The 21917-nt window shown below is 52.8% G+C and overlaps 3 protein-coding genes across 8 annotated transcripts; 1 reads left to right on the forward strand and 2 right to left on the reverse strand.

Annotated features, from left to right (window-relative positions):
* Positions 1-998: 998 nt before the first annotated feature.
* Psmb8 (proteasome 20S subunit beta 8) lies at positions 999-4271 on the reverse strand. Of its 2 annotated transcripts, none has more exons than XM_087210443.1 (6): positions 4138-4271; positions 2912-3059; positions 2654-2765; positions 2118-2247; positions 1502-1706; positions 999-1290 (listed from the first exon to the last, which is right to left on the reverse strand). In XM_087210443.1, the coding sequence occupies exons 3-6, from the start codon at positions 2710-2712 to the stop codon at positions 1202-1204; spliced, it is 483 nt and encodes a 160-aa protein (XP_087066569.1). In that variant the 5' UTR covers positions 2713-2765; positions 2912-3059; positions 4138-4271; the 3' UTR covers positions 999-1201. The 2 variants fall into 2 exon arrangements, with proteins under 2 accessions (XP_087066569.1, XP_004846915.1); XM_004846858.3 differs by having other exon boundaries at positions 3671-4236.
* A 621-nt stretch (positions 4272-4892) lies between these two features.
* On the reverse strand, positions 4893-11843 carry Tap1 (transporter 1, ATP binding cassette subfamily B member). 5 transcript variants are annotated; one of them, XM_087210441.1, is made up of 11 exons: positions 11710-11843; positions 10929-11164; positions 10496-10610; positions 10279-10409; positions 9327-9532; positions 8637-8834; positions 7744-7872; positions 7418-7606; positions 6398-6916; positions 5983-6146; positions 4893-5499 (listed from the first exon to the last, which is right to left on the reverse strand). In XM_087210441.1, exons 1-11 carry the CDS (start codon positions 11754-11756, stop codon positions 5430-5432), a joined length of 2004 nt encoding a protein of 667 aa, XP_087066567.1. In that variant the 5' UTR covers positions 11757-11843; the 3' UTR covers positions 4893-5429. The 5 variants fall into 5 exon arrangements, with proteins under 5 accessions (XP_087066567.1, XP_012928394.3, XP_012928393.3 ...); XM_013072940.3 differs by lacking the exon at positions 11710-11843 and having other exon boundaries at positions 5983-6119; positions 6398-6560; positions 6743-6916; positions 10929-11545; XM_013072939.3 differs by lacking the exon at positions 11710-11843 and having other exon boundaries at positions 6398-6560; positions 6743-6916; positions 10929-11545.
* A 90-nt stretch (positions 11844-11933) lies between these two features.
* Positions 11934-16355, forward strand: Psmb9 (proteasome 20S subunit beta 9). The gene is made up of 6 exons (XM_004846857.4): positions 11934-12063; positions 13682-13749; positions 14476-14607; positions 15168-15297; positions 15509-15650; positions 16178-16355. The coding sequence occupies exons 1-6, from the start codon at positions 12004-12006 to the stop codon at positions 16303-16305; spliced, it is 660 nt and encodes a 219-aa protein (XP_004846914.1). The 5' UTR covers positions 11934-12003; the 3' UTR covers positions 16306-16355.
* Positions 16356-21917: the final 5562 nt, after the last annotated feature.

The raw sequence follows: 21917 nt of genomic DNA on the forward strand, positions 1-21917 counted from the left end.
CCCTTGGAATTCGCAGTTATTTCAGAAATGACTTCCGGTTAAAATTACCTCCCAAACTTGGGGAAAAAAATCCCCAAAGGGCTCACTGCCTGGATTTCACACCACCCTTTCAATGTCATTGCTGTCACTACCGATGAGTCAGGAGTTTGAAACAGCGGGGGTGGGGGCTGAAGCAGAGGATTAGTGGATCACTAAAACGTCTCCAGCTCCATCCTTCGGAGATGGAAAGTCCCTCCGTGATGGGAAAATGCTCCACCTCAGCTGCTTCCAACTTTCAGATGTCACCTGACAGTGGCATAGTCCACATTCCATTCCCTCCTGTAGCCTTCAGGATTCAGAGACTTTCATTGTCTTCCTTTCTAATGTAGATCTTTTACTTTTTCCTCTTATTCTCCTCTTCCAGGAGTCCTGTTTGGCTCCTTTCCTCTGCAATCAGGATCTAACCGGAACATCCATCTTTACATTCAATATCCCACACGTCTAAGGTGTCATTAGAGGTAAACAGTACAGTGTCTACAATAAGCATAAGTGAGATGGAAGCTTTTCCAGCCCACTCTACAAAGTCAGAAACAGTTGTTCTTGGTGTCCTCCTCTCAGGCACACAAACCATTAACAGCGGACCACATGAGAGTCTCCACATTGCGTCTCTGTGCCAGTGAAATTACAAATATGTGTCCAAATCAACTAGGATCAGTCGGCCTTGTATTCTGGAGAAATGAGTGTGGAAGAAATATTTCCCGGGATCAACTGTTTTTTGTTTTGTTTGTTTGGTTTGGTTTCTTGAGACAGGGCCTCACTAGTAGCCCAGGCTGGCCCGGAACTCATGACTCCCCTGCCCCAGACTCCCAAGTGCTAGGGTTACAGGCCTGGGACGGGCTGGTAGGGCCTCATTTCCTATAGAGGAGCCTGAGTTATTTCTCAGAGAAAGCCCTCTCTTGATTTCCTGCCCCTCCCCCCAGAAAACCCACAGCCCCAAATCCACTTAGCCACAGCGGGCACATTTTTAACCGTTTTCCTTTATTGTGCTTAGGGGCACCTGAAGGCCCCAGGGGAGATGCTCATGGAAAGGAGAGCGCAGAAATGGGAGAACATGGCCCCTCACCACCAGCCACTGGGCCATTCTGTTTCGTGCTGAGACTTAACGTGGCCCAGGTTCCTGACTGGTGGCTCTCCCACCAGAAGAGGCCTGCATGGGCCACTGTTACTGACTGGCCTCCTGGTACTGGTACAGCAGGTCGCTGACATCCGTACTTTCCACTTTCACCCAGCCGTCTTCCTTCATGTGGTACACTGCGGGCAAATGAGAAAACAGCACCAACTTCTGGTTACGTGTGTAATGTGGAAGGCAGCAACAGTGCACAGACAAGGCCCATACTCAGACCTTACTACTGGGGGTTCTGCGCCAGTCCTCCGACTCCCTCTTGCCACTCAGCCTCCCCTGAGTCTCCCGGCCTTAGTCTCCCTCTCCTCTCCCAGGCACCATGAGTCATTGGTGACTTACTATTGACAACGCCTCCAGAATAGCTGTCTCTGTGAGTGGCATAAACAACAGCCCTGCGGCCGAGGTCATAGGCCTCTTCAGGACTGAGGTCAGGCCGGTGGCCACTGTCCAGGACCCCATAGGCATAAGTGTTCCCACTGCCGGTGGAGAACAGGTGTCCTGACAGCCGAGTCCCCTCTTCGTTCACATAGTAGAGTCCCGGGCCCTATAAGATGAAAGAGGTTCCGGGCTGAATTTGGAGAGGAATTTATTGGTAACATAAGAGGTTCAAGCGTGGGTCTCAAAAAGTGGACCAAAGCATGAAGACTACCACGGGAACATCTGAATTAGGACAGCATTTTGGTAAAATCATAGAACTGTAGAAATAGGAGGAGAAAGCAGCTGGACTCAGCTATCTTAACAAAAGGATCAGCTTATAGACAGCACACAGTGGTCCCTGACTGGACCAAGAAATACACACACATGCACACACGCGCACACACGCGCGCACACACAGGAAAAGCCAGAAAACAACTGCTCTACATGCCAGCTATCATACAGGGGTGGGCGAGGGCGGGCCCAATAGGGACAGGTCTTTCTCCCCTGCTTGGGGAACATGGGGGAGGAGAGCACCCACCTTCTTGTCCCAGCCACAGATCATGCTGCCCATGGACAGGCCCAGGCCCCGGTACTGGGACACCATGTTGGCCAGCAGCTTGGAGGCGGCCGACACTGAGATCCGCTCCCCATTCCGCAGGTAGTACAGCCTGGGTGAGGACAGGCGGAAGAGACTTAGGGGCAGCTGGAGAAGGTTAGCTCTGCCCCGATGGGCAGGACATGACTGAAGAGATAAGCACTTGAAGGAACTGTTTTGTAGAACCTAAGGAGCAGGGACAGTTTTGGAATTTGAAGTATCTAAACACATAAAGAAAGCCTAGTACCGGGGCTCTCCCACCAGTGCTGCTGGCGTTCATGCTAAACAGTTGACAAAGTACCTAGCTTAAGGGCAGGAACACAGACTGAGATTTGGGGGAGCGTTTTTATTACCCAAAGGCTGTTTCGTGAATACTCTGTTAGCACTAAGACGGACTCACAGCACAAAGGTGAGGGACAGTGACTTGGGCGGGCCAGGAATCACCAGACGCCCATGAAAGGGACAGAGGCCTCACCCACCTGCACTCCTTGGCTAGCAGACGCTCCCAGTACTGACAGTCGGCCGCGCAGCCAGACATGGTGCCCAGCAGGTAAGGGTTGATCTCGATCACCTTGTTTATCCCTACGGTAGCTGGAAGGAGCGTTTTGAGACAGGAGGAATGAGCCCGCAGTCCCTGTGTGCCCTAAATCCACATCCGCTTGGGCTTTGGTGCCGACACATAACCTGCAGGAAGGGGGGCCCAGGTCTCACACTCCGCCGGGGGCCCCCACACTCACAGATGTAACTCCCCGCTGTGGCCCGAGAGTCCACAGCCACAATCACTCCATGCTGGAACTTGAAGGCCAGCGTGGTCGTGCCGTGCGCCAGCTCAATCCGAACGTTCCTTTCTCCGTCCCCACCCGGGGGTGCTGAGAACTCAGCGGGCTACGGAGAGAAGAGGCGGAGCCAGTGAGCACCTAGGTAGCAGGGCCTCCTGCAGCGAAGGGTTCCAGAGAACATGCGGGCAAGGAGCTGTGTGAAAGCTCTCTAACCACCCAGGAGTGGAAAGTTCCTCACCAGCGCTGGGAGGAAATGTGCTCTGGAGAAGGAAGAGAAGAGGCGCGGGGCACCAGCTTCTCCCACTTCCAGTACAACAGGAATGAAAGAAATCAAAAGCTACCACAGCTCAAACTTTTTAATTGGCTTTAAGGGCTTTTTTCATTCATAAGTCATCCAACCCTGGGCTGGGGACCAATGCGAGCCGTGACTCGTTCTAGGCCGCTCAGCAGAGAGCTGCAGGGGGCAAGGTCGGTGGGCGTCCCAAAGCCCGCCCCGCCCGCGAAGGGCTTGTGCTCTGTGTGGCTCTGTGTGGCGCAGAAGGGGTCCCCTGTGTTTGTTAGAAAACGCCACCCACTTCCCTGCGATTACCCAGACGGCGACACGCGGGAAGCCCCCTGCCCCCACTCCCCCCCGGCCGCCGCCTTAATCTGCTCTTTCCCGACCCCCAGCCTCGGGCTGGCGGGCTCAGCAGAGCCCTCCTCGCAGCCCCCCCTCACCTGCACTGCCCTGGGGAAGGCGAGCTCCCGGGCTCGCGCAGAGAACCCGTAGTGTCCCAGGTCCGAGCTCCGCGCGCCCCCCACCGCGGGCGCAGCCCAGCCGGGCCGCCGCCCACGCCGGGCTCCGCACAGCTCCAGCAGCGCCATGGTCCCCGCGCACCTCCGATCCGGCCACCCGCGCGGGAGGAAGTGAAAGCGAAAGCCACGGCCCGAGGGGAGGGGACCAGCATTTTTCCGCATCCCCCTGCCCTCTCCGAGGAGAGGCCGAGGGTGTCTGACCCGGGGGAGCCCTGGCCGGGAGGCCAGGGAGTGGGGCGGCCGCCACGAGGGAAGGTGGGGAGCCCCTTCCCCTGCCTGCACGCGGGCATCCTCCGAGGGGCCTGAGGAGGGGGTGCCCTGCGCTCCCCACCCCGTCCCAACCCAAGGCCGAGTCTGCAGGGGGCAAAGGGGCGGGCTGAGCTTCACGCCGGAGTGGCGCCGTGGAGGGGCACCGTCCTCGCATCGGTACCCGCAGTAAGACCTAGGACGGGGGGAGCGGGCGGGGACCCTGCACCCCGAAGACGGCGCCGGCCTGCGCGGGAGGGGCGGGCGCCAGGAGAGGGCGCGGGCTCTGAACTTCCGCTGAGCTTTCCGTGGTCTCCCCAGCCCGAGCCCACCCACAAGGAGGAGGCCCCTCTGCCCGCCCCTCCTCGCCGGCTCCAGGCTCTGGCCTGCGCGGCTCCACTGAATTCCTCTAAACCCCGCCTCTCTCTGCAACCTGCAGTGTCCTCCTCTGCCCGGCAACTGCTGGCGTCACACCACCGGCCCTTTCTGAATGGAAGCGCTTTACAGATAACCCCACCCCTTTCCCCCTAGAGGACCCAGGCGGGGCACCCGTGAGAGCTCCGGGAGAAAGGATCCGAGCAATCGAGGAGCGCGCGTGGGGGGCACTAGCAGCCCCTCTGACCACGTGTTTGCACCTTCTCCAGCCTCCCTGGCCCCGTGGTCCACTGCAAGGCCAGGCTCTTTGGAGCACTGCTGTCGGCTGTTAGCCTCGCAGCCGGCCGGGGAGGGAGAAGTACAGGTGGGGCCACAGGAAACAGAAAACCTAGCAGAGGAGATGCTGCTTCCAGGACTGTGAAACACTGCAAATGCTAAAGAAGGAGACATCGGAGCGCTGCTGCGCAGTGCCCTGTGAAAGACGCTGAGCCGTTTGAGGTGCCCGAAACAGGAGAAACCGCAGTGCAAAACACCGATTTTATTATAAATATCAAGAACCCACAGGATATTCAGGAGCCGGCATAAGCCTCTGGTCACACGGAGCAGTTGGTCTCCCCTCTGTCTGTGCTCTGAATATTTCTTCTCCTTTCCAGAGCTCTGCCTTACACCAAAGCACCAACCTGGCCATAAACCAGTTACACAACGGAGTATTAGCCCTGTTTGTCTTCCAGGAAGTCTGCATTACCTAGAGGAGCTGGGAGAGGACGCCAACACGCTTGGCAAGCTTTAAGCACACCAGGGAGCTGCATCCTAGCACGGAACTCCCCCTAGCGGCAGCCGCCCACTGTGCAGCTCTGCCGAGATCCCAGTTCTGCACCGGAGCTGAGAGCGCAGGGAGAGAGTGCGCAGGTCCTAGGAGCCTTTCATTCCGGAGCGCGCGCGGGGGCCTGCACCAAGTCCCGGTAGCGCCCCCCCATCGCCATGAGCTGCTTGTGGGTTCCCCGCTCACAGATGACGCCTTTTTTCAGAAACAGGATGTGGTCAGCCTGCTCCGCCAGGCTCAGCTGCTGCGTGATGAGAAGAACCGAGCGAGAGCAGCGCTCTGGGCTGGCGTAGAGGAGCTGCCGCACCTGCGGAGAGAGGCGCCTGTCAAGGCCCCAAGCCCAGGGCGCGGCCAGCGCTGCCAGCGGCTCCAGGCACGGTGGGGTTTCCGGTTCTCTGTGCTTGTCTGCCAAAACTTTGTTCTGCTAAGGTCGAGGCTCTGCTCTACTGGAGCAGGTCTTCAACCTCCCTTAGTCACCCACAGAATGAGGGCGACACCCTCACAAAGCACCGTGATGGCTGGGGGGGAGGCCTGCGTGTACGACCGGGGAGCATGCGCAGCAAAGTACAACCTTGATGTTATTATTAGAGTACTCTTTGCTTTGTGTTTGGCTTTAGCGGTTGAGAGTCAGTACACAGACTCTTTAGACCAGTTTGGGTCTCTTGGGGAAATGCTAATGGGGACTGAGACCTCCAAGCATAGGTTGGGATCATTATGATATTGGGGGACTAACAAGGGAGGAGGAAAGAGACTCAGTGGGGTCCAGACACTAAGACGATGACTCGCTTACCTGTGACTGATTGTTTTTGTCCAGGGCACTGGTGGCATCATCCAGGATGAGGACACGGGGTTTCCTAATGAGTGCTCGGGCCAAAGCCACAGCCTGGCGCTGACCTCCTGACAGCTGGCTCCCACCCTCGCCTGCATCTGCAGAGCCCAGAGCCCAGATGAGACCTGGAGAGCCACACGTGGGCTCAAGTGCGCATACACGCACGGGCACACACGCACACGCGGGCACACAGCTGACGGGTGCAGCTGCACGGGGAGATGGTGGGAAGGTGGACGGAGCTCTTGGGACGAGGATGAAGTAGCCATGGGAACGTCTGACAACTTCCAGTGGACGCCCATGGGGAGGAGGAACTGAATAATAAAGGCAAAACTACAGGGTCTCAGTGAGGGTGAGCTGTCTGGCACAGAGACAGTACCTGCGTCGTAGTCCTGAGGGAGTTCCGAGATGAAGCTGTGGGCTCCGGACTTCCACGCGGCAGTTTTGATTTCTGCCAGAGTTGGCTCCGGGGTGAGGCCATAGGCAATATTTTCCCGAAGACTTCTTCCAAACAGCCGAGGCTCTTGTCCCACAGCAGCCACCTGACGTGAAATACAAGGGACTCAGAGGTAGGATTATCTGGAGACAAAATTGAGAGCGAAGAAAAAACTTGGAACTCTCTCCGGGCCCACTCCCAACTCCACCCGAGGCCTCCTCTGGCCTCCAACCCTCCTTTCACGAGCTCAGCGAGAACCTTTTCTTCCTCATGCCGCGCCCTGCTCACCTGTCTGTGCAGGTAGTGGTGCTCATACTGGGGCAGCGGCTGCCCAGCCAGCAGCACCTGGCCCCTCGTGGGCTGGTACAGATTCTGCAGCAGGGCGGCCACGGTGCTCTTCCCAGAGCCATTGGGTCCCACCAGGGCCGTCACCTCCCCGGGACGCACGGTGAATGTCAGGCCCTGGATGCCAGAGAATCACAAAGCAAATGACAGTTTGAGGCCTCTAGGCTTGACGTTTTCCTGTTCTGTTGCATAGAATGGAATCTCTTTCCCCAGCAAATAAAGGAGAAATGGGGAAATACAGCAACTCCTGCCCTCCCCCCCTCCACAGACTTCTGGGATGATGTCTCCTCAGGAAGGAGAGGTGGACAATGACGTAAAGACAAGGTGAAGTCAGGCACCACTGTGCCACACACTTGCTACCAGTTACCAACCCGAAGCTAAAGGAAACCACACTCCAAATCACAGGAGGAGAGAAAAAGGCGAGAAAGACATGAGGGGGTGCAGATCTTTCCGCGGCACTGCCTTGGAATGTGAGAACCGTCCCGTTCCAACCTCCTATTGCTTGGAAGCCCAAACTTGAGTTCAGATGACATTCATGGGCCAGGTGAGGTTAATGAGGACCTAGATTTGGTGTTAAAGCAGGAGGCAGGAAGAAAGATTCGGGAGTCAAAGCTCTACCTGCAGCACCAAGACATTGGGATTGTTTGGGTAGGCAAAGGAGACATCTTGGAACTGGACGCAGCCGTCCATGCTTAAGGGAGTCAACAGGCCACTGGGTGGGCATTGAGGAGTCCGCTCCAGGTACTCAAATATTTTCTCTGAGGAGCCCACGGCCTTCTGTACCCCGGGATAGCAGTGCAGCAGAACCTGGGGGGAAAGCAGAACAGAGAAAGACTTAACGTGCTTGCCAGCATTACGTGATATGAGAAGGTACAGGACGGAAGGACAGCAACACAGCCAGGGACGGGACAGGGAAGGGAAGGCATGGCAGGGAGGGACCTCACCTCAATAGCCGAGACGAACTGGTGCTGGTAGAGGACGAATGTGACGAGGTTTCCGCTGCTGACAGCGCCCCCCATCACCAGCTTCCCACCGACATACAGGGTTGCCACCTTCAGCAGCATCCCCGAGACCTACAAAGAGACCAACACAAAAAGGACCGTGGTGAAAAAAACTAGAGACTCCAATAATCAGAGAGATTAGCACTTAAGACCTACAAAGTCCTTTTCTCCCAAACAACCAGAGCAGGCCTGGTAGGCAGAAAGGAAGAATGAACCGTAGAGGAGCCATGGGTCCAACGCGGATCACAAGTCCTCCATCTTTGTCACCATCATTATCATGTTGCTTGGAGCGAAACTTCCGCTTCACCAAAAGCTTTCATGAAAACGGTATAGCTAATCCTCATTAAAAGTCTCCTCTAAAGGAGGAGCTAGATTTCTCTTTTTAAAATGAGGCAAAGTCTCGGCAAAGAGTCTCCTATTGCACCTTTATAGGCACAGAGCTAACAAACGGCAGCATTGGGAACCTACAGTTCCTACTTAGGTTCTCATCCCCTCATCCCCAGCTTCCAATATTCCCGTGGGAGCCCCTGGCACACCCACTCTGCACCAGCATGAAATGAAGCAGGCCCACGTGTGGGAATCTGAGGCTCCCCAAGCTCCCCCTGAGAGGCGAAGGACTGGGAGATGTGGCATCCCTCTTCTCCACATGGTTGGGGGAACTTCATGTACCATGGGGGAAGGAAGCCACCGAGCACCCCTAAAGAGGAAGGTGGTTAAGGACACTGAGCCTCAGCTTGCTCGGATGGAAGCGCTAACCCAGCCATTGGCACTGGGAGAGGGACTGGAGTGAGGCATCCTTGGGGCAGGGCCCTAGGCGCTCCTATCCAGACACTCACACTGGTGGTCCACTGGTTGAAGACGTAGGCCAAAGCCTTCTTCTGGTTGAGGGTCTTTATTTTCTCCAGCTTCTGTCTGAACTTCTGGGCCTCACCCTCCTCATTGGCAAAGCTCCGGACGGTAGGCATAGCTGACAGGGCTTCGATGGCCACCTGGCTGGACTCTGCCAGAAACTCTGACTCCTGTACTCCCAGTGACTGTGAGACACAGACGTGAGGCATCACACGGTGTCAGCAAGCTCCAGGACACCAGCAGCAGAGCGGCCTCTTTGGCAATCCCAGGTGATAAGAGGGAGGGTAGGATGGGGCAGCAAGGGGCACATCGATGCCCCCGGACGCTAAAGACGCAGAGGAGAGGAAGATGCTCAGAATGTGTCTGGAATCAGGTTCTTTCCTTTTTTCTCGGTACCAGGAATCAAACTCAGGACCTGTGAGTGCCAGGCAGGCACAGCGCCACTGAGCTAAATCCCCGGCCCTGGGATCATGTTCTTAAGTACTGGTTGTGGGCAGAAGTTAGAAGAGAAGACAGAGAATGTGGAGATTAAGGTTGAGCAGTGTGGGAACACAGACCCCAGGGACAGGGAGCTCCGTGGAGGTGGAGAACTGGGAAGGTACAGGAAGCCATGCCAAAGGGGAGCTGGCAGGTCAGGCAGTGAGGCTGTGTACGCTGAGCCAACTCCCGGCACGTACCTCATACCACTTTCCCAGCTGCTTGGGCAGGAGGAACAGCAGAGGCAGGGAAGCCAGGGTGACCAGGGTGAGGGACGGTGACCCCCAGAGGATGAACACCAAGGGACACAATCCTCGCACCAGGTACCATAGCAGCAGGCTCAGCTCGGAGCTCAGAGACTCACACATGGTGGACGTGTCACTTGTCACCCGAGACATGATGACACCTGCCAGGGTTGGGGGAAGAGAGCAGAGGGCACGAGACTGCTTCGGAGAGATTCGAGGTGCTACAGAGCCAGGGTGCCAGGGGCAGGGGCGTCTGCATGGTGTTCTCGGGCACTGAGGCAAACGAGGCTAGGGCTTGGGGCTGGTGCAGGGACCTCAATGCAGGCAAAATAAGTGTCAGAGAGGAAGACCTACAAGAAATTAATTTGCATGTAATTTCTGTTCGAACCTTTGGTCTTCCTTAAAGAACCTGCATATCCCCTGCTACACACACGGTAGAAAGAGCTCAAAGCAATCACCAGGTGGGCACGGAGCAGGGGGTGCCAGTCAGGGCCACCCAGGAGCTGGAATGAGCCCTGCACTGGGAACCAAGATGCTGGGGTTTAACCCAAAGCTGTCTCCAGCCGTGTGATCATGCACATTTCAGCATCTGAGGTCTAGGCCTCAGTTTCCTTCTCGGCCAATGAAGCATTTGGACTTTGGGGACTGAAAACTCCTAGTTTTAAAATTCTGTAGTTTCTAAGAATACATGGGCATATATTTACGGGGAATCCTGGATAAAAAGAGTAGGCTTTTCTTAAGGTAACGAAGACAATACTTTGCTGCTAAGGTATATTAAGATTAAATAACAATGTGTATGTGGTAAATGTGTAAGGGAGGAAGGGAGTTGAGCAAGCTTGTAAGTAAAAGAGCATGCATGGTGATATAAAGAATAGATCAAAGCAAATCGGAAGAGCTTGGCGCGAACCTGCTTGGTTCTTCTGGAAGAATTCAGTCTCCTGGCCTAGCACAGCCTGAAACACCTGTGCCTGCAGCCGGTGGGAGGCGCGGCCCATGGTGCTGTGGTACAGGGCGTTGCAGACGAGCTCCATCAGCGCACTGCAGAGACCAGGGTCAGGGCGCCCTCCGGGGAGAGAGGGAAGTCACCCGGTCCCTGCCCAGGGCTCCCAGGCCCGCGCCCAGACCTCACTATGGTGATGACGGACATGAGCACTATGTTCCAGGTGAGGTCGGTGGCCGTCCTGTCCCGCAGCAGCCGGTCGGTGAGGCGGCCTGTGAAGAACGGAATGGCCATCTCCCCTGGGAGAGAGGGGAGGTCAGTCAGCCGGGCCAGGGCAGGGAGGAAGGAAACAGCCCCGGGTCCCACACCTGCCCTGCGCTGGCCCGGTTGGGCTCTTGGGGTTTAGGGGCAGACGGAGACAGTGCAGCGGGCCACCCTCGAGGTGAGATGCTCGGCCCACAGCGGCTTTCCGCTGCCGCAGCCACACGGAGCCTGGCTCCCTCCCAGCCCCGGGCTCTCCTCTGCACCCACGCGGTCCCTCGGACCGGGGCCAGCATTTCCGAGCCCCCCCCCCAGGTCAGTACCGCGATTCCTGGACAGCCCCGCGCGCCCCTTACCCAGGCAGGAGAGGGTCAGCAAAGCCAAAACCGGCGGGAGCCGGCGAATCTCAGCGCCCAGGAGGCCTAGCAGCCGGCGCACCGAGGGCCCAGCGCCGCCGGGCACGCAGAGGCTCCCGAGCGTGTGCCACAGGGCAGCGGCGGGCAGGGCGGCCGCATAGCCGAGGACGAAGGCGTCCGGGCGGCTTCCCCAGCGCAGCGGCCCGGTGCTGTCGGCGTCCCAGGAGACCTGCCGCCTGAACGAGACGAGTCCGGGCAGGGCCAAGCCCAGCGCGGCTGCCAGCGGCTGCAGAGCACCCAGCCAGCCGGGGACCCGGGCGCCCACCGCTGCCCGGAGGACACCGCGGACCCCCAGCCCCAGCACGGCCCAGCGGCACAGGCCCAGCACCCAGGCCCGGAGCAGCAGGGGCGCCCCGGGCAGCAGCAGCGAGACCGTGCGCGGCAGCGCGGGCCGGAGCAGCGCCCAGTCGGCCAGCAGGAGCAGCGCGGCGCCCAGCCAGGCGAGGGCAGCCCGGACCATGGCGCGGTGCTGCCCGGTGCCACGGCCGAGGATGCTGCGATGGCCCCGCGGACCCAGCCGAGGACTGCGGCGCTGGGCCACAGGTAGGGGCGGGGACGAGCGGGGACGGGGGCGCTCCCAGAAAGTCCCGGGAACCGGCCGGCCCCGCGGCGCTGCCTGGAAGAGCAGCCCTTTACTGGAAAAGGAAATCGAAAGCGGCCGCCGGCCAGAGCCCGCCCACTCCTAGAGGAGGCCGCCCGCTACCCGGGGGTGGGCGCTGACCCAGATCTGCGGCTCCGGCTCGCAGCCCCGTGCCCCGTTTTCTGCATCACACACACGCTTCCCTGGTCTCCCTGCTCCTTCGGGTCCCCTCGCACCAGTTTTCTCGCGCCAGCCCCGGACGGGGACCCGGGGTCACCGTCTCCGGGCAGATCTGCCCCGCCAGGTTAGCGCGGGCGCCGAGCAGCGCTGCGCGGAAGCGGGCGCCCCCTGGTGGGCGGGGCGGGGGCGGAGCTGCGGACTGCGCGCTGCGGCGGGGAACCAGAGCCCGGAGGCAAGGAGCACGGCGCCGGCGGGATGCTGCGGCCGGGGGCGCACGCCCGGGACCTATCCCGGGCCGCAGGAGTCCACACCGGGGTGAGGCTTCGGCTCTGGGGTTGGCAGAGGAGTGGAGGAGGCGGGCGGCCGGGAATCCTGTAAGATCGGCGAAGTGAACGCACACACAGAAGCTCAGGGGGCCGGGTCCCCAGTGCCTGCGCCCGCGGTGAACATGGGGTGGGTGTCCGGGTGCGGACGGGGAGATCGAGGGGTCCGTGCGGGGACGAGGCACGTGGCCGGTGGGGAAGCGAGTTCTTGGCCCCCAGATGGAGACGTCAAGGGAAGCTGCTCCGCAGCGCTTTCGCTTTCACTGTAGTCTGGACGCGGGGCCGGTTAGACCCGGAGAGGGCAGGGGCACCTCGCAAGGACAGCAGAGGGAGCCCTGGGAGGGGGACACGGGCTCGGGCCGGGAAGCACCAGCCCATCACTCGGCCGCGGCGTAACTCACCAGTGCGCCCATAGTGGGTTGGGGTGACTCCACGGCGCTGTCTCCGGGAGACCCGGGCTCCTGCTTGGCCCAGGCGCGCCCTTCCCTCCCGGGCCTGTGCTCAGATGAGGCAGATGGAAGCCCCGGGCTCACCGGCTTCCGCCCTGACCACCGCCACGGCTCTCGGCTCGGGCCGGTTAGTCGCAAAGTGATGATGGCCTCTAGGACCTGCCTGGCTTAGTTCCCTGGCCCTTTATTTATCGTAAGTCAGACAGTGGAAAGCACACTCAGGGCCGGAGCCCGGGCCAGAGGAAGGTGTGCAGTGAAGGGAGGTAGCAGCGAATCCACTGATGAACTGGAGACTCTCCCCTTCCTGCCAGATGAAAAGTGGAAAGCAGAATGTAGAAGTGAAAACTAGGCGTAAAAGTTAGACCTGGGTTTTAGTCTGTGCCACATAGAATAAGTCATTTCTTGTCTGTGTCTCAGCTTCCTCAAATGAACCAAGGAACTGTAAGGCCTCTGGCTCAACAGGAGTGGAAGGAACGTAGCGTTAGCCTCCTCCACTCTTCCTTAAATCTTTTCATGGCCTGGGAAAGCTCAGAGTTGGCAGGCAAATCCTCTCCTGGTACAGTTCTCTTCCCCTGGCTACCAGGGTATCTGTTTACCTCTTGACTACAAACTCCTTAAGAAGGATGTCTCTTTTGATCATCTGTGTGCTCCCTGCTGCTGCCCTCCACCTTTGCCCCTGTCCATGCTAACCACTGACCTCCCTGATGAGACCCAGGGCTTCATATATTCTAAGAGCTCCTTTCGGGATAAGCAGGGGTCCGGGTAGAGGATTCTGGGCCAAAAAGAGATCTTGTTTCTCAAGTTCTCAGGAACTTGTGTCAGGTCTGGGCCACGTGAGCACACACAGCCAGTACATGCGGTGGAGACCAGTCGGGGCCTCTCTTTAGAGTGGAAAGGATTCCACTTGGGGAAGGTGGAGTTTAGAATATCGTCCTTTCAGTGTTGGATCGCAGCCAGGCTGGGACATTCTCCTGCAGCGGGGTCAAACGGTAAAGTGGAAGGACAGTGGGGAGGGACTGTCCTGGGGGTCAGCTCCATCTGAATTCCTGTGTGACCCTGAGTCAGTCACCTGAGCTCTCCGAGAATGTCCCCTCTCCTGGAACACTGAGGGTCGAGGCTCTTCCTGCGCTGCCATTCATATTCCACACTCTGTCTCTGCAGACCACCATCATGGCAGTGGAGTTTGACGGAGGAGTCGTGGTGGGTTCAGACTCCCGGGTGTCGGCAGGGTGAGTACCAGCCAAGCTGTGTGCACCAGGGACAATGCTGCTGCCCACCACACACTTTTCTCACCCATCGTGAAAGATCTGGTAGAGTGGAGCTCTCAGGCAATGGAGCTGACCTTCCAGAGCAGCAAGCACACTGTGATGCTCGGTGTCTGAGTTCATGCAGAGGACCTGGGGTCTGAATGCTGGCGTAACCTGGCCCTGTCCCGAGCAGGGTGGAGTGTAAGGAACTGGGTCTGGAAGAGGCGGGAGGTTGGGTTTTGCTTCCATCTGCTTAGGGATTTTTAAAAAAATGTTTCTGTCAAGCAGATACTTTGCTTCTCACTGTCACATTTTGAACTAATTTTGTCTCTTCTCTCCTTCTAGCCAGGTTCCTCGCGTATAAAAAGTCCGTGGTATTAGATCAATATTACCTACATCGTGTTCCATAGAATATAACATAATTCACAATGATTAATAGCAGAGCAACCTTGATAAGATGCACATTTCTCTCAACTCTGTACTCTTTGTTTTGTTATAAAATCTAAGCCTAAAAAGGTGTAGATCTCAAGGTCTAATTTTGATTAATACAGTGATCAGTTTATCTGAGATGATGTGTTTGCTTTCTGCCTTCACCCGAGCATTGCATTGCATGCTATTCTCTTCTCAAATAAAATTGAGAAACATGGAAAGGTTAACCTCCAACATTCCTGCGATTCTAATGTTGATGACTGTTGGCTCCTTCCGCAGACAGTCGGTGGTGAACCGAGTGTTTGACAAGCTGTCCCCGCTAAACGAGCGCATCTACTGTGCCCTCTCTGGTTCGGCTGCTGATGCCCAGGCCGTGGTGGACATGGCCGCCTACCAGCTGGAGCTGCATGGGTACGAGCTGAGTCCGACTCCCGCCCACTCCAGCTCCCCTGATGCAAAGCCCTGCGGTATCCTCTTGGTGTCCTATTCAAGGGCCGCTGTTTTGGCTTCTGCTTTTGTTAGCTTTGAACTAGCGCTTGAATCTCAGTAAGTGGTGTCTGCATCTGCACAGTGGCGATAATAGTACCTACCCTACCTCACCAGGTGGCTGTTTTGAAGGTCGAATGAATATGTGAAAGCAGTTCAGAAACCGTCAATCACTACCCTAATATAAATAATCAGGGAGAAAGTGATGACGATGACGTGGCCACTACTGACCACAGTATCAGGCCATTGCCAAATGCAAAACTAAGGTCACCTATCTGCCTTACCCATGTGGGCAGGGCCCTGGCAGCCAGAGAGGGTTGTGTCTTGGGAGGTGGGTGCGTGGGGCAGAGGGAGACAGGGTGAAAGGCTGAAAGCTTCTTACCGGTTGGTGGCGTGGGACTCCACGTGCCCTGTCCATGTGGGAGAGGAGACAGAACTACTGCAGCTGGGGGCTTCAAGGGTCACCCTACTAATGTTTCCTCCAGGTTGGAACTGGAAGCGCCACCCCTTGTTCTGGCTGCAGCGAACCTGGTGAAGAACATTACCTACAAATACCGGGAGGAGTTATTGGCACATCTCATTATAGCTGGCTGGGACCAACGTGAAGGGGGCCAGGTGAGGACAGCCCCTCCCTGGGGTTTCCCACCCTCCTCTGCAGGGGGGTAGAGGCCCTGTGTCATTCTAGCAATGAGTTCCTCTAAAAGCATGCTCCGGTCTCTTAGATGAGATACTAGGGCCTCATTGCCAGGTGTGGATGCCACCAGCTTGATTTAGGGAAAGAGCAGTTTGATGATTGTCTAGACTGACCAGAAGGTGCCTCCCCCAGGTCTACGGCACGCTGGGAGGGATGCTGACTCGACAGCCCCTCATCATCAGCGGCTCTGGCAGCACCTACATCTATGGTTATGTGGACGCAGCGTACAAAGCAGGCATGTCCCCCGAGGAGTGCAGGCGCTTCACCACAGACGGTAACTACCCAGGAGGAGTTTCCTAGGAGGCTTTCTGCACGTGGGAAGGAAGTAGATTACAAGGAATAGGAAGAGGGCTTCATGGATGGCCATTTCACTTCATGTCCAAACTGGAATACTTTTGAGAGTGAAAAAGGACAGGACAAATGCCAGACTAGAAGGGACTTTGGGACAACAGGGATACATCAGGGCCATCTGAGTAAGTCCAGTGGGCTCTGTGGTCACATAAGAACTGTGGTGTGCTTGAATCAGCTCAAGAGAGATAACTGTTAAAAATTCAAGGGTTTAGGAGCTGCTTACTCAACTGCTGGTAACTTGAAATCGATCATGGCAGTATTTACACCATGGACATGAGCAGAGGCCACATACGAAGGCTTTTGCTTTTTGAGCACACTACTAAATATACCTCCCTGGAAGGTGGCTTTCAAGGTGAAAGTGGCAGTAGGCGTGAGGCCAGGAGGGGAAGGAAATGGGTTTTGATGCTAAGCCACTCTGTCCCCCTCTCTCCGATTTGAAACCCTCTGCAGCTATCGCTCTGGCCATCAGCCGGGACGGCGCCAGTGGGGGTGTCGTCTACCTGGTCACTATCACGGCTGCTGGTGTGGACCATCGAATAGTCTTGGGGAATGAGCTGCCAAAATTCTATGATGAGTGACTCTTCCTCACACTTCCTTCTTGTTGGTAATAAACTGGCTGGGACAAGAAGCTGGTATGGTTGATGGGAGAGGGTGTCAGGGAGGTGAAGCCTGGCAGAGGGGAATCCTTCCCTCCCAGGTATCACCAGGCCCTTCGGCTGTCTTCCCCCGGGTCTAAAACGTCTTTCCCTGAGAAAGGAGAGAGGAGACCACTAGGATTAGAAAGAGCCCTATACATGACAGTCACCGTGTACTGAGTGACTTTTACATGTTACGAGTAATAAAAATTCTCCTAGGCCTTCTAGTTAGCTTACCAGGAGAGTCCATGATTTGCACACACAAGACCTAGAATCAATCCCTAGCACTAAAAAAACAAACAAAAAACATTCTGAGGCTCAAAGGATGAGGGTGCAGAAAAGTAGCCCTACACGCTTGTTCGTTGACAGGAAGCCGTCTCAGGTGCCTGGGTGACTGTATTAAACAGAGCTGGGTCCTGGTCCCAGCTTTGCCACACACTTCCTGTGGGCCCCATCTCCTCCATCAAAGTGTTGGGTGACTTCTCAGGTAGTTTACAGCTCCTGCGGTCAGTGCTGTTTGCTAGTAAGCGAACTCTTAGCAAGTGAACTCTTGCTAATAAGTGAACTATTTAACAGAAATACAAGTAAGACCTCAGGCCAAATCTAGAAAGTACTCTGGAACAACCATATGCCGTTGGGAGTGCGGGGGGGAAAAAAATCTACTCACAAAAGTCTCAAGATGTTTCTAGCCTTGCTATTTACTTTGAATTTTGAAATAATAGTTTAAAAGCCGACCTCTCGCGCTGATCACAACTAGAAGCTCAAGTACTCAAAGGACTCCGGAAGTGACGAAGAGCAGGTGGCTGTGCAGGTGGTCAAAACTGAGAGACCGGTGTCCCCAGGTGTCACATCCCACAGCTCTGTCCTCAAGTCCGTCTCAGGTGCACAATGCTCTCCGACCTAGCACAGGCACTAAATCTGCAAAGCCAACACTCAGGGAGAGGAACCGAGAAAAATGGGTGTCAAGGGACAGGAGAGCGTAGGGGAGTCCCCAGTGAGGGACCTGGGGAGGGGACTCCCTGATTCTAGGAGCACCTCACGGGGCTCTGTCACCCTAGAGCGGTACCTGTGCGTGACCCATCTGTGAGGCACGCCCCAAGCACCACGCCAAAGACTTGAAGAACTGAATCAAGATTTAACACTATTCAAAGCTATTAAAATCGGAAAGCATTGAATTTTTAAATAGGCCAATTTGTTCTCTATTTCATTGCTATTTTTATCTTTATAATTTCTTTCATTATTTTGCTTAGTCCCCCCCCCCAATTTTTAAGGATAATTTTTAAGTCAATTATTTTTGAAGTATTTGAAATTCATTTGGAACCATAAAATTCTTTCCAAGTACTGCTTTATCTGTACCCACAAAATTTAATACCTATCATTTTTAGCACTGTATCCTTATACCCTCCATTCCACAAAAAGGATTTATGACTGTTTCCAGAGGCAGACACAATTTAAAGAGGAAGAATAAATTGGTCCAAAGGGAAAATTAGGTTAAGAAAATACATGAAGCCAAACGCTAAAACTAATACACAATGTGAAGGTCTTCAAAGAAGTGATGGGGTGTGGGCTTGTAACAACAGACTGAAAACTGCAAGGCCGACCTACCATGCTCAGTACTGACGAAGTGTTCACACTACGGAAAGCAGCAAGGCTACAAGTCAGAACTTCTTGTTTTTTCCCCAGACAGGCAGGTAACAGGACACATATTTATCAAGCAGCTACCAGTGGGAAAAAGCAGTTAACTGAGCCTCAAGATATGACAGTAAAGAAGGAAATAAAACTACGTGCAAAAAAAAATCCAAAACTACAACCCCCTCAAAACACACACACACATAAAAATATATATAATGGATTTTTTTGTTTTGTTTTGAGACAGAATCTCACTATGTAGCCCAGGCTGACCTCAGACTCAACAGTGATCCTCCTGCCTCAGCCTCCTGAGTACTGGAACTACAGGCATGTGCCACCATGCCCAGCGTATAAAGAATTTTTAAACCACACAGAACATTTACTAAATTACTTACTCCATAAAAGAAATTCCAGTAAATAGAAAACTCTAGTAAATGTCAAAGTATCAGTATTTTGGGAACTACAGAGTCTGCCGAAAAAATGTATGCACATTTCAGGAAAAGAAAAACTTGTATAAATATTTTAATACTAAATTTATTGAGATATCATGAGATTAATACGTTACCCTTGGCCTCCACAATTACAAGAAGTGCTCAAAGCAGTGGCCATGAGCTTGCAGACAGTTATTAGTACAACAAACTGCTGCTTCGGTCACTGAGACTGCTGCACATGCATTTCCCATTTCTTCTCTGAGTGCTGGCAGAGTAGTGGGTTTGCTGTGATATAGGCCATCCTTCGGGGTCCCCAGTACAAGAGTAACACCATCTGTTGAAACAAATCATCATGTTTTTCTTTGCCTGAAGGGTGTGTACATTTTTTTGGCAGACTCTGTATTTATGTTCGGCAACCACACCATAATAAAATTAGAACTTGGTAACAAAAAGCAACCTAAAATTCTCATAATTTGTACATTAACAAAATACCAATAAGTAACTCATTTGAAACCGTGTGATAAAAATGTTGCATATTAAATTTTGTTGGACAGAAGTAAAACAGATACTTTGGAAGAATTTTATGGCCTTAAGTACCTTTATTAGAACAAGAAAAGTTAAAAATAAATTACCTAAAATTATCCTCAGAAGTTTGGAGAAAAAAGAGTAACTGAGCAAATGTAAAGAAATCATAAAGATAAAAGTAGCAATGAAATAGAGAACAAAAAGTAGGCCGAGAAGATTTACAAAACAAAATTACTTCTTAAAAGTATTTTCATGACATGCAAACTTAGAACAAGATTGATCATGGATAAATGAGAAAAAATGGAAAGGCAAAAGAGAAAATGAAAAAGAGAAACCAGGTGTGGAGGTGTAAACCTGTAATCCCAGACCTCTTGGGCCCGAGACATGAGGATTGCAAGTTCAAGCCCAGCCTGGACAACTTAGTGATAGTCTGTCTCAAAATTTAAAAATTTAAAAAGGGCTGAAGATATATCTCAGGTGAAGCCCCTGCGTTCAATCCCTAGTACGTCAAGGGGGTACAGAGCAGAAAACAGGGAATCGCTGCAGGTACAACAGAGACACAAAACATAAAGGCTATACAAATAAGTCTATGCTAATAAATTTGAAAGCCTATGTGAGATAGGTAATGTACATTAATTCACCAAAATCTTTGAAATGTTATATATATGCATATATCTAAATTTACATATAGGACATATACATACATATTTATATATATATATAAAACTTTACCAATAAATATTTTTAAAAAACAGAAGTTGTCAACAGCCTCTAATAAATAGCTATTTTTTTAAGATGTCCAGATGGTCTCACATATGAGAAACACCAAACATTCAAGGAACATGCAATGTCTAACTGTTTCCAGAAAACAGAAAAAACATTGAAAGCTGCCTGGCCAACCTTCTCAGACTTGTGTAATTGCGATTCCAAACTGAGGTGTGGAAAATTCAAGGAAAGAAACTAATAGGCCCATTTCACCTTGCACACAGATAGGGAAAATATTTATGCACTGAATTCAACAGTGTCAGTAATATAATACATCAAGATCAGATAGGAAATCCTGAAATGCAAAGATGATTCAATATAATAATGTGTATTGCTAAAATGCACCATATTTATTGATTTTAAAAGTAATTTTCTTTTCTCAAATGATTATTAAAGTCATTTCATAAAGTATATCTATTCATGAATCTTGAGACACAGATATGGAGCCAGAAATCAAATAATTTTTTTTAATTTGGTGAGAGTTATATTCCAAAAGTACCTGTGGCAATGTACATAATGAAAAATCTTCCTTCATCCCTCATACTGAAAAATGTTGGTGAGGAAGTAGGGGTAGAAGAGCCCCAGCCCACAGCCGATAAAATGGAAGTGACGCAGCCGTTCTGGAGAGAATTTCACGATTCTTGATAAAAATGTGTGCACAGACACCCTGTGACCCGGCAGTCGGCTCCTGGCAATGCGTCCCCTCCTGCTCACTGTCCTATGGGGCCCTGCCAGACCTGTGTGAGGAAGACGCTTGTAAGGTGACTCCTGGAGGAAGGACTTGCAGGCCATCCTCATCTCTGCCTGACAAAGCAGGGCAAGGTTGTGAATGCATAACCTGGAGAACTAAGAAAAAGTGCAGTAAACAGGTAACAAGATGAACTGTTTTTTGGGTTTTTTTTTTTGGTACCAGGGATTGAACTCAGGTGGGGATCAAACTCGGGTCCTTGCACTTGCACAGCAGGAGGTGATACCACTGAGCTAAATCCCCAGCCCCAGGATGAACTTTTTAGCAAAAATCCAGTCCGTTAAAATAAAATATATGCACACACTAAACAACGCACACAACAAAGCACATTAGAATGGTTGTCTTTAGCAAGAAGAAAGAGATCAGAAGTGGGAAATGTGGGTTAAAAGGAAGAAATAGTAACAAACACAAGAGAAGATTTTTTTTGGTGGGGGGTACCGGGGATCGAACTCGGGTCCTTGCGCTTGTGCAGCAGGTGGCAAAACCACTGAGCTAAATCCCCAGCCCAAAGAGATTTTATATGGACCAATGATGATCATGTACCACGAATTGTGGAATAGAATTAACTTCACCATTTGCAGCTGAGGTTAAAAAAAAATTCAAACTCTCAAAGGAAATCAGATACAACAATTTCTCCTACATAGCCATGACAAATATGAACTAATTTCCTATTTTTCCCATACAAGTCAGTAAACAGGGAATATAATTAAAGTGTTTAAAAATCAGGATTTAGAAAGGAGGATAAGAATTAGGTACATTACTTAGATTTCTCCCTACATTTACAGCCCCTCTCTCTAGGATATGTGGGGGTTTTTTTAATGCCTATCTTTTAAGCATCTAGTAAATATACTCTATTTTATGTAACAAACAAGAATATACGAGTTGTCTTTGTCCTCCTTAAAATTTCTGCTGGCTGTTGGCACATGATATAAAAAGAAAATTGCATTAACCCCCTTAGACTTACACAGAATCATTGGAAATTGGTCCAGCAATATTCAACGTTACCCAGCAAGTTATAGGACAGAGTTCTGTCTGTAATATCGGGATGTATAATAGAGTCTATGCTCTCAAAAGCTCAGAAATAAAATACAGAAATGCCATGTTTATCGTGTGGACATGAAATGTGTGGACATGAAAGAAGGCGAATTTCTCTAAGAAATTACCTTCTCGAGGAAATGGCTTGCGCAGTGAGAGCTCTCTGGAGAAATAGAACCAATAGATGTATATTCACGGACTTTTTCTATGCAGTGCTGTAGATGGAACCCAGGGCCCTGCACACACCATGCAAGTGCTCTACCCCTGAGCGACACCCTCTAAGGTGAGAAGTCCTATTTTAAGGTAGTGGCTCACATGATTGTGGAGCCTGAGAGATTCCAAATCTATAGTGCAGGCTGGAGACCCAGGAAAGAGTCAATGTTGCAGCTCGAGTCTGAGGGCAGCATGGCCCCAAGTTCTCC

This window comes from Heterocephalus glaber, unplaced genomic scaffold (genome assembly GCF_053883595.1).
Source record: "Heterocephalus glaber isolate CG9 unplaced genomic scaffold, H.glaber_assembly_v1.0 deba00001141, whole genome shotgun sequence".
Lineage (NCBI taxonomy): Eukaryota > Metazoa > Chordata > Mammalia > Rodentia > Bathyergidae > Heterocephalus > Heterocephalus glaber.

Coding starts and splice junctions, on each gene's coding strand:
- Psmb9 (XM_004846857.4), top strand. CDS start 12,004: ATGCTGCGGCCGGGGGCGCACGCCCGGGACCTATCCCGGGCCGCAGGA. Junction 14,608..15,167: donor TACCAGCTGGAGCTGCATGG/GTACGAGCTGAG, acceptor TGTTTCCTCCAG/GTTGGAACTGGAAGCGCCAC. Junction 15,651..16,177: donor CAGGCGCTTCACCACAGACG/GTAACTACCCAG, acceptor AACCCTCTGCAG/CTATCGCTCTGGCCATCAGC.
- Psmb8 (XM_004846858.3), bottom strand. CDS start 3,910: ATGCGGAAAAATGCTGGTCCCCTCCCCTCGGGCCGTGGCTTTCGCTTT. Junction 2,766..2,911: donor CACAGCGGGGAGTTACATCT/GTGAGTGTGGGG, acceptor CGCTCCTTCCAG/CTACCGTAGGGATAAACAAG. Junction 2,248..2,653: donor CTGCTAGCCAAGGAGTGCAG/GTGGGTGAGGCC, acceptor GTCCTCACCCAG/GCTGTACTACCTGCGGAATG.
- Tap1 (XM_021260049.2), bottom strand. CDS start 11,448: ATGGTCCGGGCTGCCCTCGCCTGGCTGGGCGCCGCGCTGCTCCTGCTG. Junction 9,533..10,278: donor CTTCCAGAAGAACCAAGCAG/GTTCGCGCCAAG, acceptor CAACCCTGGCAG/GTGTCATCATGTCTCGGGTG. Junction 7,873..8,636: donor TCAACCAGTGGACCACCAGT/GTGAGTGTCTGG, acceptor GTCTCTTTGTAG/GTCTCGGGGATGCTGCTGAA.